This window comes from Pipistrellus kuhlii, unplaced genomic scaffold (genome assembly GCF_014108245.1).
Source record: "Pipistrellus kuhlii isolate mPipKuh1 unplaced genomic scaffold, mPipKuh1.p scaffold_m20_p_11, whole genome shotgun sequence".
NCBI lineage: Eukaryota > Metazoa > Chordata > Mammalia > Chiroptera > Vespertilionidae > Pipistrellus > Pipistrellus kuhlii.
Genome location: NW_023425416.1, coordinates 42,265,707 through 42,284,236, shown reverse-complemented (window position 1 = coordinate 42,284,236; position 18,530 = coordinate 42,265,707). Strand labels below are relative to the sequence as shown.

Sequence of the window (18,530 nt, the reverse complement as noted above, 5' to 3'; positions counted from 1 at the left end):
TAAATTCCAGTCAAGGGCATGTACCTTGGTTGCGCGCACATCCCCAGTAAGGGGTGTGCAGGAGGCAGCTGATCGATGTTTCTCTCCCATCGATGTTTCTAATTCTCTATCCCTCTCCTTTCCTCTCTGTAAAAAAATCAATAAAATATATTTTTTAAATAATAATAATAATAATAATAAACCAAATCATTCTTACTTTTCAGATCAAAATATTTTCCTGTTTGGGTCAGAAACATCAGCCTATTTGACAAAACACTCTTTATGTGATGTGTTACTCTCACTGATGCTCAGTCCTATATTTTTAAAAATATCTGTATATACACAGAGAGATATCTATTATTGCCCTTTAGTAATAGTGAGCTATGATATTTGTGTTTGGTCGTTTTTGCTTATTTTCATTGAGATTTTAGGGAGCAAACATAAATGTTGAGTAAATAGCTGGATTGATAGATCTTTATAATGCTTTGGTGATAATACTAGGTTAATGAGCCCTAGGTCGTGGATTTGGTTCCTATGTTTGTCAGTTAGCTTTTCTAGTTCTCTTGTGGACTAACTTTGAAAATGCACAAAATATACTCTTACTCTGGAAAAATTAATAAAGATCTTCATTTCAAAGGGAAGTAATGACAGTTGCATTTTTCTTGAGTGATTAATTTTTCTGATGTTCTTCATTTCAAATTTTGACTATGAAATACAGCAGAAAAAAGTTTAGTTATGGAATTTTGCCATTTTTAGTTGTCTAGTTTTAACCTTTTTTGTGCTGTGAATCATTAGGTTACCTCAATTTTTGTTCTTTGTCAAAATGGACCTTAACTGAAGACTATTAAGAGTAGGAGGTTTTGTTTTTACCCTTTCATTTGAGTTTTGGGTGGGAGTCACAAAATAGGTCTTAACAATTAGCATTGGCAGAATTTGTTGAAATGTTATTGTTTTATTTCTCTTATTTAGGAACAGCATCTGAAGATGGTAAGAATTATACATTTTGCTAGTAACACAAATACCTCAATATTAATATTTTCATCAATAGGAATTAAATATTAAAAACTCAAATAGGCTAATTTCTTTGCAAATTTATATTATTTGCCAGCTGTGGTAGCTTCTACATTTTATGCTTGGTTTATATCAGTTATATATGTGGATTTTCTTTTTCTTCATTCTGGAGTTTTGCTTTGTATCTTCAATCATCTCATGCTGGAAAAACATAATTACTTAACATGTTTAATAATATCTAGTATAAAGTTAGCACACAGTTTCATTTGTTTCCATAGTGACAGTAATGCTTTTCTTTTGTTTTGGTGTTTGTTTTTTTAATGTATGCCAACTTACTTATATGTGGAAAAGCATGTGCCATTGCTTTATTGGAGATTAAATATCATCATCTTTTAAATGTATCTTTGTTTTTGAATTAGTTACTAGGGAATTACATAAGTGATTTGAATTTGAGAGTACAAAACACTTGCTAGATATAATATTTTATTTTACTGAGTCCGCTTACTTAAAAATTAATATTTATTGCTTTTTGATTTGTAGAGAAGGGAAAAATTCAATTTTTATATTTATCCTACATGAAGTCTGTCTTATTAAATATCTGATTGGATACACATTTCTAAGTCTGGCATGGATGTGACACTTTCTTGTGATACAAAACCAAATAGATTTAACTTGTTCTTTTTCTCAAATTTGTCTATTTGAAATGTTTTCATATTTTATGTTTTAAGTTGGAATTCTTTATGAAGATAGTTTCTGACATTGTGTTATTAAAATTTTCCAATATTTAAGTTATCCTAATATCTTTGTTACATTGGATAAATTATCTATTTCAAAAATATTAATTTTATCTTTCTGTTTTATTTCTTAGTCAGCAGAACATTGTATCCAACTCTACACAGACTCTAAAAGTGTGAAAGGCCTAACCTATGGGCTTTTTTTATGGAACCTTGAAGAAGTTGATAGAGTGTAGGACTCTACCAACTATACTTCTGGTTTTGTTTTTGTTTTATCCCCAGTTCTTATTCTCTTACCTTAATTCTATAGTTTCTCCTTAATATTTCAGTTATTTTTCATGGCTGATAGTCATGTTAGGCTAGACAGTAGATTGCGATTGCCCTACAAATTGTACCTTTTAATAAAAAAGATTCTGAGCCCTTCTTTGTGATAGTGGTTGAAACTATATCTTAAAAAGACCAAAGTACCTGCTTTAATAAACGTTATCTCTTTTGGCTTAAGAGCTCCAGAGATAGATGTTTGTGACTTGGTTTTATGGAGGGGATGAGTCTTGTAGAGGAGAAGGGAGTACAGCTGACAGATAGAGAAGAAACTGTGTTGAGAAAGTTGCCAACTTTTGTGTGATAGCTACTTCTCAAATCAATGAAATTGGTTTCTTGGGGGAAGACACATCCATATCCATCTGTAGTAATATGATGTTTAGCATAGGATAACAGGATTAAATATTTTACCTAGTAAAATGTTCTTGCAAATCCCTTTAGAAGAAGTATATTTTCAGTTAAATGAATGTTTGGGTTGTTGTTCCTTTATTTAATATGCTCTGGATTTGAGAATAAATGTCAGAGATACTGAAATTTTAGAGTTGGAATTACCAAATAGGATGTCTATGGTAACTTTCTTAGTTATAATTTTACTGGACTAATCAAACTAAGAATAGAAATCTTTTAGTTTGACTTTACTCTTATCCTTGGTGGAAATTTAGCTTATGGTGGAACACATAAAAAACAGTATGTATTTTTTAAATTTTAAGAGAAGTATAACTTATAAGTGATGACTATATTATTACAGAATTTAAGAATACTTGGAAACCACACTCACATTACAAAATTTTAGTGAGATTTTCCCCCTCTTTACTAAATATTATTATACAAAACTGCCTTTATTTATGTAAAGCATTTTATTCCTTAGGTCGGGTGAGAGCAAAGCTTTCAACACCACTTGCTGGCATAGGAAATGCCAAGACAGATTCCAGAGGAAGAAGTCGAACAAAAATGGTGTCTCAGTCACAGCGTACGTATTGCCTATCAGTTCTCCTATATTTGTAATACGTTATGATAAGTGTGTTGCTTATATATTACTGTATTAGGAGATTGACCAGTGGATAAAGACAAAGCTAATTTTAAAAAGACAAGCCACATACTGAGTTCTTGTTCTATACTTTAGGTTCATCATCACCTGACAAAAATGAAGGTATTTTTTTTCCTCCAATGTTTTGGGTCAGTTGTTGTGCATGTTTTGGAATTTTTTTGAGTGGGTGTTGTCTTGTCTTTGGTGTGTTATTAGGGCTGCATCATTAATATCTGCCACTTAGAAAGAAAAACTTCATCTGCTGTATAAACTTTTGCATGCAGATATTTTAAGTAGCACAGAACTCTTAGTATTAAAGTTTTGACAATTTACTCAGAAACTTGCAAATGGAAAATTGTGCTTTTTAGAGGCAAAATAATTGCCATGTATTAACATCTAATCTGGTTGCATCTAACTAATGCTATTCAAGGACAGATACATGGTATCTTCATTTTTGCCCCCAAATCTATTAGAATATAGTTAGCATTTTTGGCATTTATAAACTGATTCATAGTGAGGAAACAACTTAAAATGACCAGTGCTGTTACATTTTTTATTAAATTTAATATTTATATTTTTGCTATTTTATTGGAAGCTGAGCTTCTGTAAAAAGCCAGTTGTTAAAAAGCACAATTTTGAGGCCTAGGTTAAATGTATGATCCATTTCTACATGGTCCACAACAATAACACATATACTTATGGCATTATTAATTTAAAGCAGCTTGTTCCCATTCTTCTTTACCAAAATTTTCATTATCACTTATCTCTAAAAATAGAATTTTTTTTCTAGGGAAGTCATTCTGGGGTTATTATACATACAGGCTATTTTGGAAAGGAATAGATTTAACTATCTTCCATGTTGCTTAGGTGTTTTATCTATTATAGAAAAAGAAGCCCTATTTTGTCTCCTTTTTAATCTGATTCCTTAATCTTAGAATCAAAGAAAAGATAGCTGAGCTTGGAGAAGGCCCAAGGTGATGAATATATAATCTACCTAGCAGATTCTTCTCCCCTCCTCTTTCCAAAGCCATAGAATCCAGGCAGAATAACAGAGCACTCAACAAGAGTCCTAAAAATAAGTAGAAATGCTCAGTAAAATTACAAATTTTACAAATAGAAAAAATGGCAAATGCCTTCTGGGTTAGGGCTTTTCTCCCAACCAATTAGGAATGGATAATATCACAGTCTTCCCTGACCTTGTTTGTTTTTAGAATACTCTTTTAAAGTAACTTAATTTTTAGCAATGTGTCATAGTAGTTTAGTGTTTGATACTTCAAATGTCTGCCCAGACCAGCATCAGCATCACTGGGAACTTGTTAGGAATGCACAATCTTATGTCATATTCAATTCAATCTGTAACAAGGTCACCAAATCATTTGTATCACAAAAAAGTGAGAATTATTGATTTAAATCACAGAGCCCTAGCTGATTTGGCTCAGTAGATAGCATTGGTGTACAGACTGAAAGGTCCCGGGTTTGATTCCAGTCAAGGGCACATGCCTGGGTTTCAGGCTCGATCCCCAGTAAGGGGGAAGTGCAAGAGGCAGCCAGTCAATGTTCCTCTCTCATCATTGATGTTTCTCTCTCTCTCCCTCTCCCTTTCTCTCTGAAATCAATAAAAATATATTGGGAGGAAAATCACAGACTCTAGCGCCATACTGCCCAGATTTGAATCATGGCTCCTCCAGATTTTTTTAAGTTATATTTACATATACTCATCTGTAAAGTAAAGAGCATTTTCTCATAGGATTGTTGTGAGGATTAAGTGATGAGAAGTACATTTAATAAACCTAAGACAGTGCCTGGGCCCAGAGTAAGTAGTATATATTTTAGTTAATAAAATTTGTTATTCAAAACCTAATGTTAACTTAACTTTATACCCTGTTGTGTACTTCTATACTGTGTTATTCTGTGGCCTTCAGGAAACAAAGAAATAAATAATGAAGTTTGAAAATGTGAAGTTTAAAGACTGAATTCACAGTAGAGATTCAAAGTGCTTAGTGTATGGATTTTTAATATATTACTTAATGACCTCACTTTTAGGTGTATTTAACTACTTCATTAGATATAGCATAATTTTTATATTGACTTTTTAAAATATAAACTTTAAAACTCTAATCCACAATACTTCAAAAATCTTTCCTAAAGAACAGCCCTAACAGTTTGGCTCAGTGGATAGAAAGTCGGCCTGCGGACTGAAAGATCCCAGGTTCAATTCCAGTCAAGGGCATGTACCTTGGTTGCAAGCACATCTCCAAAAGGAGGTGTGCAGGAAGCAGCTGATGGATATTTCTAACTTTCTATCCCTTTCTCTTCCTCTCTGTAAAAAATCAATAAAATATGTTTTTAAAAAAGGAAAAAAAAGAGTGAGACCATAATGATAGGATTTTAGACCTAAGTAGATTTTAAAACTAGAAGACATTTTTATTATACTTAGATTTAAATCATGTTGAAGAGGTTTTTGCTTGCTTATTTATTTGAATAACTATATGTTCCATTCCACATCCTCTTGAAAAAAGATATTGTGGCCTATAGAATTTGATGCAAGTTTCCTTATAATATGTTTACAAAATTATTGCTGTGATACCCATCTCACTTTGTTGTAGAGTAATTCATTAGGGTTTGCATGGTATTTCCATATTTTTATGTCATTATTTAGAAAAAAAACTCTTGGATCAAAGCAGGTGTGTTCTGATGGTTAACCAAAATAAATAAAAGCAGACCAAGTTTGAGACTTCCAGATTTATATTTATGTAAGGATTGTGTCTTTTTGCTTTTGTTGTTGGTAGTGACTGGTTGTGTACAAATGATTGTACAGCCTGTCAGAAACTTGCCTCCCTTCCCCAACCCACACTCTGCCATTTGTTTTATTGTGTGTCTTAAGAAAGATAAAATGTGTAGCTTTTTCATGTAATTTTTCTTCAGCTATAAGATGTTATAGTTCTTCTTTGCCTATAGTTTAAAATTAAATGTTTAAGTAATAAAAACTTAAACATTTAATTATTTAGATTTTAGGCCATCAGAAGAAAAGCTGAAGAATTTACATTTATTTTTGCAACTTCATTTCATCTGCTTTGTACATGAGTGTCTTATTTCAGCTTATCAGCTGCAAAAACTACTAAATGTACCTGCTTTTGTTACAGACATCTATGGTTTTGGGATTTTTGGGTTTGTTTTTTTTTTTTGCTTTACAGCTTTTTTATTGACTAAAGCTTTCTTATTTCCATCTGCCATCCACTTTAAATCTACTCTTCCCCTCAACATGGATTATAACCCTTACCCTAATTCTGCCTTTACACTTGTTCAGGATCACAATCTGCTAATACCATTGGTGGTAAGAATCTGTAGACTCTATGTGTCCATCTATTGTTTGATCACCTACTTTCATTATCAAGAATGGGTTCTATTCAGCAGAAATTCGTAACATAATGGCCCATCACTTTGGAGCTATTTTGCCTATTATGATTTTTCCTTGGATTGTCTTTTATTACCAAAACCCTGGATTTTAAAAATTATTCAAGTTGACCCTACAGGTATAAACATGCAGAAGCAAAGGAGATTTAATAATGCTTTGAAAATATAACAATATAAAATGGTAGTTTGAATACTTTAGGCAGTACAAGAGAAATTAGGCATCCATTTTTAATTTTTACAAATTAGAGTATTTCCTTCGTAGTAATGTGATACTTCCTAGGTATATCATGCCCCTTTTCATCACTCTGTGGTTTTCTTAGAAATAATTAGCCTTGGTAGTTCTTGCTAAGGAAAGAGCCCTTCTTATTTTCTTCTAAGTATAAATAATTCCAGGTGAGGCATAGGCACTGCAGTTATCTTTGGATAAATTCAGTATATCTAGAATAGGTGGAGTGGTTACTCTCCTTCTATACTGTATGTTTGCTGTCTGCTGAATAGACCCACACTTCAAGGAATTCTCTAGTCTCCTACAAATACCTCTGCCCCTAAACTTAATACTAGTTTTAACTGAATACCATATTGTACATGTTCAGTTCAGTTCATTATTTCCACTTTTTATATTGTTGCAAGTGTTCCCATAAAATATTCCATCAGCTTATGTTGCATTGTGAGTTTGTGGCATGTTGGGTGTTTGGATGTTTTGGTGTGTATGTTTAGTTTAGACACTGCATGGAGAAATAGGTGTCTTGTGAGTATCCTAAGGTTATAACTTAAACCTGATTTAAAGATTCTTCACCTGAAACATCATGAAATAATTCAATAAGCCACATTTTAAAGTAGACTTGAATAATTTCCCTGCCATAATTTAGAATTTCTTCGACTCAAATAGTAGTTGTTAATTTTATTAGAAACACTGCTTTGTTTTACAGTATTGCCATAACCAGTGGAAGTTATATTTCATATCGTGTGCTGGTAAAGTTTAGGAATTAAGCATATGTTTATACTGTATTCAGTAATCCAAGCCAAGAAAGCGATAGCAAGGGTCACAGATCAGCAGCCCATGGACCATATCCCGCCTGTCTTCATTCATGTATTATTTGGTCTACTTCACAACATAATAAAAATCAGGAAATTTTAAAGCTTCAATTTTTTTTTTTAAATTCCCTAACCTGGCCAGTATCACCTCAAGACAGCTGGCTGGAACTAAAAAGTCACTATTCCCTGCCTTACTTTAAGCACTGTGCCCTCATTGACATTTTTATCTCATTGGCATTTGAATCTTTAATCTCTGCTCCATGGAAATGAAATGTGATTGGGTAAGATTGCACAAGGTGAGCAGTGACTGCCCTGTTGGTTAGGAGAAGTAATGCCAACAAAGGGGAAATGTTCATGAAGATTTATTTGTGTTCAGGTTTAATTTTTCTATATTACTACCTACCATTCAGAATCTAGAGTCAGATTATATCTTGCAGTTATCTAGTCAATGCAGACATAAAATGTTTTCAGAAGGAGCTCATCCCTTGAAAAGTTAACTCAGGCAATTCTAGTTTTAAAACATGTTTCTTAAGTTTTTTTTAAACCCTTGCCTTAATCTCTGAGATTTGATTTACCTCCTCTATTTCCCCGACCACATATCCTGTTCCTTTCAAGACCGAGTATCACCAGATTGGTGACATTTGCCTTTTAGTCCTCAGTACTTGTACATCTCAGATTGTGGCCACTCAAGATCCCTTTGCTATTTAAAGGCAAATAGCAAGTTTCTTTTCAACTGGCCAATTTTATAAAAATTTAAAATTTAATTTTGTAAAAATTTTAAAAATAACTTTGTTATACCCATTCAGAGGCATTCTCAGCAGGACAACTTAACATGAAGCAAGTTTTTATTATATTTTCAACAAAAACAATAGCAGCAACAGATTATTAATTTTTTTTCCTTTTTAATATATGGTTTTAGTCATATGAAATGTATTGCCTGAAAGTTCTTTCTTTGGAAATCTTTATACTATCTGTGTTCTGAAAATCATAATAGTGTTGTCTTTATCAAACATAGATGGTATCTTGTACCTCCCAAAATTTTAAGTGTATTTCACATGATTTACCATTCAGTTTAAGTACAATATTTGTAGTATACGCTGAGTGGCCAGATTATTATGATCTCTGAACACATAATAATCTGGCCACTCAGTGTATATCCTATATAATAAAAGGCAAATGTGCAAATTGTCCCCTCAACAAGGAGTTCAACCAGCAGGCAGGCCAGCCAACAGCCCATGTCCCCTCCCCCTGGCTAGGCTGGCTGGACCCCACTGATGCACAAATTCATGCACCGGGCCTCAAATACACACACACACACACACACACACACACACACACACTGATTGACCAGATTATTATGTGTTCAGATATCATAATAATCTGGCCACTCAGTGTATGTTTTTTCCCATAGGTTATGGGTATATATAAATCCTTTTCATTCCATTTTCTTGGCACTTATTATAGTTACAATACTAGCACAGTGTTCTCAGATGTATTTCTTAAATTTTTATCCTTTCAGCAAGTTCTCTTGGAATTCACACCTTAACATTTGTATGTGTGTTTGGTTCAGCTGGCAGCCGGTCTGGATCTCCAGGAAGAGTTCTGACCACAACGGCCCTCTCCACTGTGAGCTCTGGTGTTCAAAGAGTCCTGGTCAATTCAGCCTCAGCACAGAAGAGAAGCAAGATACCACGGAGCCAGGGCTGTAGCAGAGAGGCTAGTCCTTCTAGGCTCTCAGTGGGTAAGATTTTCTACATGAGACTTGGAACCTTTTATTTCTTTTGTGTTCAGGTTTTGGTAGCATTGAAGACTGATTATAGGCACTTATAAGTTAGAGGAAAACAACTTAAAATCCAAGGCAAATTGAAAAGTAGGTTATCAATTGAACTAGATAGTTTATCTTAAAAGTATAATTCATGTAATTACTAAACTATTATTTTACCCTTCTAATCTAAAACAAATTAGAGGGCTGTATTCAAGAAATTTAGCCATATTTCTGGGAATGCTTTGTTTCTAGGAAGAGTTAACTTCTTCCCAACCTTAGAAAACTTAAGTTATTGATCCGTTTTCAAGAAAGAAAAGTAAAACCAAAATGTCCAAAATACAAATTCTGTCTTCTATTTTCTCCCTTTTGAATGCTGCTGATGCTCTGGACTAGCCCGAAGCAGCCGCATTCCTCGACCAAGTGTCAGTCAAGGGTGCAGCCGAGAGGCCAGTCGGGAGAGCAGCCGGGACACAAGTCCTGTCCGTTCTTTCCAGCCCCTCGGTAAGTATTTGGCAGGTGTGAGGTACACTGCTCTCCCCTTGTTGTTATCACCAGGTGATAACCGCAGCGTACGCTGGGTTTAGCTTTCTGTAGCGAATGTATCCTCAGCTCTACCTCTTTTCTACTTCTTTGAGGAAAGAGACAGAAAGAAATTTTATATTTGGGACATTCCTTTGATGTTTGTTTACCTTAAATGAGCAAGTTTGACATTGTATAAACAAATTGTCTTTATAATCCAGGAAATATCACACAGATTTAAACTACAGAATATTGAATTCAGTATTTTTCTTAACAAATAAACCAAAACCGTAAAATTTAAATATAACATAGGTATTTACTCAACTGAAATATGAATTGTTTGAGTACTTTTGTCCTTATCAGCAAAAATATTAACATTTCTACTTATATATTTGACTTCGGTTACTGGAAAGAGTACTGCAGAATAATATATGAACTACTTACTAAAATGGGCAAGAATTATCATTTTTATATTATTTTCCAGTTTGTCATTACCTATATATTATATGGCTCATGTCATGTCATTGCTGTAGAACCTATCTGTCCCTCATTATAGAGGTTGTATTATAACCTTGTTTATAAGACTATATAACATTATATGTACCTCAGTTATAAAAATGTTAAAAAAAAAAAAAAATTTAAGCCTTTAATGTTTTAGAATAATGGAAAGGCAGAATATTTTTCACTGAAACTCTTTAGGATTTCTGCATGGTCCTCTAACATTTTTAACTAGTACTTTGATTATATGCACATACATGTAGCCATTTCAGACTTTTCTTTGAATTTTATAAAATTTAGGTAACTAATACTTAGAGATTTGCTTTTCAGACTTTGTGACACTTAAGTAGATCATAGGTCTTACTGTCTATTGGAATTATTTCCTTCAACAGACATGTTAGTATAGAATTTCTAGAGATTAATTTATTGCTCTATGGATCACTTGGCTCAAATATATCACTAGATTGTCCTTTTCTGACTTAGAAAACCCCATTGAGCTGGGGACACAGACAGGGATATTCTTAATCTGTTGTGTAGCCAAGCGTCCCAGGTACCAAAGAGTCCATTTCTGTATATTGCCAGAGATTTTTTTAATTCATATACAGTATTTTTAGTCTGTGGAGTATCTGTGTGTGTGCACATATGTACACACATACATTAAGAAGTAAAATAAAGCCAACACCAGTTTGGCTCAGTGGATAGAGCGTCGGCCTGCAGTCTGAAAGGTCTCAGGTTCGATTCCGGTCCAAGGGCATATACCTAGGTTGCAGGCACATTCCCAGTAGGAGGTGTGCAGGAGGCAGCTGATCGATGCTTCTCTCTCATCGATGTTTCTAACTCTCTATCCCTCTCTCTTCCTCTCTGTAAAAATCAATAAAATATATTTTTTTAAAAAGAAGTAAAATAAATTATACATTTGTATAAAATAAGTGTGCAACCTTCAAGAATTGAAGGAAATAGAGTAGATATAGGGCTAAGAGCATATATTCTAGGGCCAGATGGCCTAAGTTCTTACCCAGCTCTGTAACTTTTCTATACGTGGGTGTCCTCATCTGTAAAACTAGGATAATTAGCAGTGTGTACTCAGGGTTGTTTATAAAATGCTATAAATGAGAAAATGTATGAAAAAACCCTCAGAGCAGTGTTTGTCTTCACTGTTGCTGCTCCTGCACCTCTTCCCCTGAGGCTCTAATTGCTCACCTAGAAATAGTTTCGTTAGGCTCTAGGATCTTAGTGTTTTTTTAATGGTCTAACACCTGCATTTGTATAATGATAATACTACAGAATTATTATGAAACACAAGACATGAAGAAACAAAAACGTGTGTCTGTACTTTTAAAATTTGTATAATGGAGAGTAAAGGAAATTTACAGCCAATAATTAATTAATTAACTAATTAATTAAAACATTGTTGCCCTTGTATCGTTCAGTGGTTAGAGTATTGGCCCATACACGAAAGGGTTGTGGGCTCAATTCCTGGGCATGGGCATGTATTTAGGTTGCAGGTTCACAGATGGGGTGCATGCAGGAGGCGACCAATTGATGTGTCTCTCTCATTAATGTTCCACTTTCTCTACCTCTCTCCCTCCTTTCTTCCCCCCTCCTTTTTTGTTCCCTCCCTCCACTGTCCTCTCTCCCTCCCTTCTCTCTCTAAAAATCAATGGGAAAAATATCCACAGGTGACGATAAACACAATAAATAACTAAAATAAAATAAGCATTGTTAATGTCTATTTTTAAGAAATATGTTGGCTAGCCATTAATTTTCTAGATTCATCTCAAAGCTTCCATTTGACAATTTAAGTCACTTGAATTTTATTAAAGGAAGCAGTTTTCCTGATTCTAATGAAATACTCTATTTCAGTTAAGGATATTAAGTCTACTAATTATGTACTACTTTGAGGCGCAGTGCACGAAATTAGTGCACGGGGTGGGGGGTTGTCCTTCAGCCCAACCTGCACCCTCTCCAATCTGGGACCCCTCGGGGGATGTTAAACTGCCTGTTTAGGCCCATTGGGATCGGGTCTACATGGGCAGTCGGACATCCCTCTCACAATCCAGGATTGCTGTCTCCCAACTGCTCGCCTGCCTGCTATCCTGATTGCCCCTAACTGCTTCTGCCTGCCAGCCTGATCACCCCCTAACCACTCCCATGCCAGCCTGATTGATGTCTAACTGCTCCCCTGCTAGCCCGTTTGCCCCCAACTTCCCTCCTTTGCTGACCTAGTCATCCCTAACTGCCCTTCCCTACAGGGTTGATCGCCTCCAACTGCCCTCCCTTCCAGACCTGGTCCCTCTCAACTGCCCTTCCCTGCTGGCCATCTTGTGGTGGCCATCTTGTGTCCACATAGGGGCAGAATCTTTGATCACGTGGGGGCAGCCATCTTGTTTGTTGGAGTGATGGTCAATCTGCATATTACTCTTTTATTAGATAGGATAGTTTTAGAAGAATTTACTTTTATAGCCCTTTTATTTACATAGTGATGCACGAAATTCATGCAAGAGTAGGTCTTTCTTCCTCCAGCTGCTGGAAATGCTACTCTTAAACCCTGTGTTTAACTTTATAGCCCTTTTATTTACATACTGATGCACGAAATTCGTGCAAGAGTAGGTCTTCCTTCCTCCAGCTGCTGGCACTGGCTTCCCTCTGGCACCCAGGATCTGGGTTTTCCTCCAGCCACCAGCAGGCACCTGGGACCCGGGCTTCCCTCACAGCCCCGGCTTCGTCCAGAAGGATGTCCAATCTAATTAGCATATTATGCTTTTATTATTATAGACTTGAGGCCTAGTGCACGAATTCATGCCTAGGTAGGGCCAGTCGGCCTAGAAAGTGATCGAGGCCTTTTGGGGGACTAGCCAGCCAGGGGGAGGGACCATGGGAGGCTGGCTGTGGGAGCACACTGACCACCAGGGATCAGCTTCTGCATTTAGTGTCTGCCCACTGGTTGTGCATCATAGCAACCAGTCGTTTGGTTATAATGGTCACTTAGGCTTTTATATAAATAGATGGATACTGTATAGTAAAGTTATCAGATAAGCCCTGTTTGTTACACAAGGTTTAAGAGTAGCATTTCCAGAATGAGGTTTTCCCCTCTGTTCCCATTTGCTGCTGTATTTTGCTGCATTCTACTGTCCTTATTTTATTTGGTGAATCCTTTTGTTGCCTGTAACTTAAATATTGCCATTTAGCAGATGGATTCCATAGCTTGTCATTTACTCAGTGGTAGCACATGGCCAGTGTGAGGGCCCTAAAACATCACAAATCAATCAAAGCTGAGCAAAGCTGAACTTCCCCAGAACTTGCACCCTTAGTTTTCATTTATTTCCAGTTCTAAGAAAGGCTTAAATTATGACAAGCACGTGAGTGTTGCCTCTTACCCTCTTATCTTCACCAACATATAACTACTAATTACTTTAAGTTTTGCAAAGATTTTCATCCATTAGGCATTGCTATATTGGTTCAACTCTTTCTCACCATTACAGAAATTATTTCTATTGAGTAAAATTAAAACTAACTATGTATGCCCAGGCAGTGTAGCTCAGCGGTTAGCATCAAACCAAGAACGAAGAGGCCAATGGTTCAATTCCCGGTCAGGGCACATGCCCAACTTGTGGGCTCAATCCCCTCTGAAGGTTTTGTAGAAAGCAGCCAATTAATGATTCTCTCCCATCATTGATATTTCTCTCTCTCTCTCCCTCTCCTTTCCTCTCTGAAATCAATAAAAATGTATATATTTTAAAAACTATATATAAGTATGTTTACTAACAATAAATGAATTATCTTTCAAGGTCTAATAAAGCATTTTGTGCAGCAGTATATCTGTTTAATCCTTCCCTCAATCTTTATTATCATTCTTATTAAGTTCCTGTGGCAAAGGAAAGAGTGATTTATGAAACAAGAGTATTTTAACTGCTCTAATTAATATATCTGAAGAAGAGTAATTTTAAAATAAAAGTAATATATTTTGTTAGATATCAATATGCATTTTTTCCTGACTTATTTGTTTCTACATGTATGAAAAATATTGCCTTTATAGTGATCTTGTGGACTTTAAGATCTAAAATTGTAAATTTAGATTTAGAGAAATAATGCCGTAAGGGCATGGAGATGTTTCACACATTTCTTGGTTTTTTAAATATTAAATTTGTAATGTTCTTTTTTTGATGCTCAAATATACGTTAATATTTAAATAATCTACTGAATGTAGAATTTACAGTCTATGAACTATAATAAAAATGTTTGTTAACATAAATGATATATGTTATCTTTTGAACAATGTGAAGATGGTAAATGTGAGATACTAGGCCTTGAAAGAGTAAGATACTGAGGTGTATCACATACAAGTGTGGCTTTGATCAGGTTAATTAATCTTTCTCTATGCTTTAGCTTTCCTATTTATAAAATAGAATAGTAATAACTTTCATTGGGTTTAGGATTGGAGGAGCTAGGATTATTATTGATTACTAGTTACCATAGTGGTTTTTTTTTTTTAAACTACAAAACTCATTTTTTTGTTTCATGCTTGTACTTTTGACATTTCCTCCCATTTGAATACTTACTTTTTTTTTGTCTCTTGTGGGATTGTCTGTCCCCTAAGGTGTAAGATCTGTTGTGTGTCAAGGTTGATGTTCAATTGCTAATGTTCAGTTACCCTGTTTGGCAGTGTTCTGATCCTTAACTATTAAAAGTAATGCCAATGTTAACTAATTCTCCTTGCCTGCCTGTAGTGCTGCCACTATTCCTTGTTTCTGTGGTAATAGATGAGGTTTGTATGGTCCTGTTATTCCAGCCTCCAGACACCATTCCAGATCTACTGGTGCCCTCTACGCCCCCGATGTGTATGGGGCCTCAGGTGAAGGATGAGTACATTTTCACTCTCATCTGTGCATTCATCTCAGATTTTTGTCCTTTTCAGTTTCCATTGAATAATATTCATGTTTTAAAATTAATTTGTTTTTTTATTTAAATTTAATTTGTTGGAGAATAAATCATTTGTGGTATTTTTATTTTCCTCCAACTAATTTTTCCCCTTTGGCAACCTTATTTGAACATTTTTTTCATTGGCAGATGTACATGTTTTTTTGTATAATCTAAGTTATGTCATTTTTAAATACAGAATTGTTTTATGTTCTCAGTTATATACCTCATCTTTGTACATTAAAAAAAAAAAAAAAAAAAAAAAAAAAACCAAAATGGTGGATGAAGTGTTTTAATTGTGCATGATGGTATAGAAAGTAGTTAAGGGGGAGAACCCATCTGGTTTGTCTTCACATACTTCAAGATGTCAGGCACTTATTAGTAGGTACTTAACAAATATCAAATGATATGTCTTAGTTGTAAAATGAATTCAGCCTGTCTTACAGGAGAAGAGGTAATAATTAGAGGAGTTTTTCTCTTTTAAAGTCCTGGTGTGGCTTCAGTGAACTTAATCATTATTGGTGTAAGGATTGAAATTTGTTCTAGTCTCACCAATGTGGATGAGATTGGTCCGACTGAGAGCTGGATTAATTATAATGCTACAGACTTGTAAGCTCCTAGTCAGCCAGCCATGCTTTCTTCCATCTTCTAATTGTGAATGTATTGTAACTGCTGGTCTTTAAGTTTAGTTTTTACAGATTGTCAGCAATTTTAATTGCCTTTACCGTTTTATTGACCAAAAACTATATGTACCAGAAAATATTGTATTGCTTTTAAAATGCTTTCCCCATTGGGTTTTTTTTTTTCTTCTTCTTCTTCTTCTCCTTAAGGATCTTAAAGTTTCTAACCTGACACTGTTACATTTATGACTCTCTCAAATCTGTTTTCCTTCTTCTGGTGAATTAGGTCCAGGATATGGGATCAGCCAATCAAGTCGACTATCATCTTCCGTCAGTGCCATGCGAGTCCTGAACACAGGTTCTGATGTGGAGGAGGCGGTGGCAGATGCCTTGGTACTTTTCTTTATTTTCTTATCTTTATAGATGTTCTAATTATGAAACTAATGTATGAGTAAGCCAGTCCACAGGGGCAGAAGGAGGGTGGGAAAATTCTTATGGTTTGAATATAGGAAGATCAAATGTGACCAGTATTAAAAGCAGTATAATTAATTCTTGATCTTTATTAATTAAATGATGGCCAATAGTAATTGATGGGATATCAAAAATATAAATACTGCCGAAACCGGTTTGGCTCAGTGGTAGAGCGTCGGTCTGTGGACTGAAAGGTCCCGGGTTCGATTCCGGTGAGGGGCATGTACGTTGGTTGCGGGCACATCCCCGGTAGGGGGTGTGCAAGAGGCAGCTGGTCAATGTTTCTCTCTCATCGACGTTTCTAGCTCTCTCTCTCCCTTCCTCTCTGTAAAAAATCAATAAAATATATTTTAAAAATATATATATATATAAATACTGATGTCTAATCTGGTGATGTGTTTTATTCACAGATTAGAATATATACTCTATGAGCATATAATTTCAAGGCTAAGTTAACCTTGAATATTTGGAGATTGTTTTAGTTCAGAGTAGGATTTTGCTTAGTTTTTTATTTATTTGTATTTTCAGAGCTAATTGAAAGTACAACTTCAAGATACATTTTAATTAATATATCTTTCTGGTTCTTTATGCTTGATACATTTAAGTGAACTTTAAAAATATAAAATACAGCCCTAGCTAGTTTGGCTTGGTGGATAGAGCATCAGCCTGTGGACTGAAGGGTCCCAGCTTCGATTCCGGTCAAGGGCACATGCCAGGGTAGCGGGCTCAATCTCCAGTGTGGGGCGTGCAGAAGGCAGCCAATCAATGATTCTTTCTCATCTATGTTTCTCTCTCTCCCTCTCCCTACCTCTCTGAGATAAATAAAAATATTTTTTAAAAATAAATAAATAATAAAAACATAATATACAGATAAACTCTTTCTTAAGAGTGCATTAAATATATCACTGCTGTTTTTCTCATTTAAAATTATGAAGGAAGTGTCATTTGAAACAATTAAAATAATGGGCTTTTGCCAGTTTCCTAAGTCAATTCAGTATGACACTTCCTTTTTCAAATTACATTAATCTTGAAACTTAAAAAAGGCCTCATCTTTGTTTTGAAATTAAAAAATACATTGTACCTTTTAAAACTATAGCTCAATCTTACTCAGTGTTGATATAATATATTTTTGCCAAAAAAGTTTTAAAAACAAGTTTAAAAAAATATTTGTCATCACATGTAGTAATATGTGTAAATCTGCTCTGACAATCTATATGTGCTTAGTTTTTCTTTTTATCTCCACCATTTGATTATTTTTAAATAAATTAAAGTAACTAAGTAGGAGCTTCATTCTCTTGGGCATTGGATATATTGATCACATCTTGTTCTGATGATACTAAATCAGATGTTTTAAATTTATGATTTTCAATTCATATTTTCTAGTTTCTTTTTTTCTCTAGTTTTTTTTTAAACAGATGATTTACCAGTTAAATTCTGCTCATGTAAATTTTATTTTAATTTAATGAGGTTTTTTAAAAATATTACTTACAATACTAAATATTGAGATTTTGTGTTTGGCTTATATAGGGAATATTTAACCACCAGGGCCTAAAAGCTGAATCCCAATAAATTGATTCTATCTATTTTCATTATTTGCATAGTATAGGTATTCCAGTTATAAATATCAGTTTTTAGGAAAAGACTTTCCAATTTGGACCATGGAAAAAATTATAGGAATAAAGTTAACTTTGGAAATAACAAAAGGATCCAAATAGGAAGACTTGAATTGGGAAAACTGGTTAAGGGAATATTTTTATGCTACATATTTTTCTTTGGACTAAAATATATTGGTGAAATTAAAGATATAGCCTGCTAATAAGCTGTTCTTATGTATCTATATATTAAAAAGTTTAATGTTTCTCATTATGAGCATTATGTATTCCTACTTCATTGTGCTGTGTAGCAAAATGTTCTTCATTATTTTTAATTTTTCTCTTTAAAAATTTACTGCTCTCAGCTCTTAGGAGACATGCGGACTAAGGTATAGACATTGCTACTTTATGAAATCTTATGATACCGTAACTTTTTCTTTCCTTTTTCACATTAACAGATGATAGTGTACTATAAAAACTTCAAGTGAATAAAATCTTAAGACATACATTCTGTTTTGTTTTTTTATATGTTTGATTAAGAATAGGTAGATATTGGGGTTCTCATCCTTTAAACTTTAAGTACTTCATACAAATAGATGACGTCATTCACACGAATATCTTTAACAA

General features: G+C 34.4%; 1 protein-coding gene across 50 annotated transcripts in view; it reads left to right on the top strand.

Annotated features, from left to right (window-relative positions):
• CLASP2 (cytoplasmic linker associated protein 2) overlaps positions 1-18,530 on the top strand; it is a 133,652-nt gene that overhangs the window by 77,444 nt on the left and 37,678 nt on the right. For 14 of the 50 annotated variants that reach the window (XM_036431752.2, XM_045579357.1, XM_045579359.1 and 11 more), the window contains 9 exons: positions 949-966; positions 2,914-3,015; positions 3,169-3,195; positions 6,380-6,406; positions 9,092-9,262; positions 9,680-9,787; positions 15,093-15,155; positions 16,127-16,233; positions 18,269-18,292. In XM_036431752.2, the coding sequence (XP_036287645.1) occupies positions 949-966; positions 2,914-3,015; positions 3,169-3,195; positions 6,380-6,406; positions 9,092-9,262; positions 9,680-9,787; positions 15,093-15,155; positions 16,127-16,233; positions 18,269-18,292 (647 nt within the window). The remainder of the gene's footprint in view (positions 1-948; positions 967-2,913; positions 3,016-3,168; positions 3,196-6,379; positions 6,407-9,091; positions 9,263-9,679; positions 9,788-15,092; positions 15,156-16,126; positions 16,234-18,268; positions 18,293-18,530) is intronic. The other 36 variants (XM_036431734.2, XM_036431726.2, XM_036431764.1 and 33 more) reach the window with 16 other exon arrangements.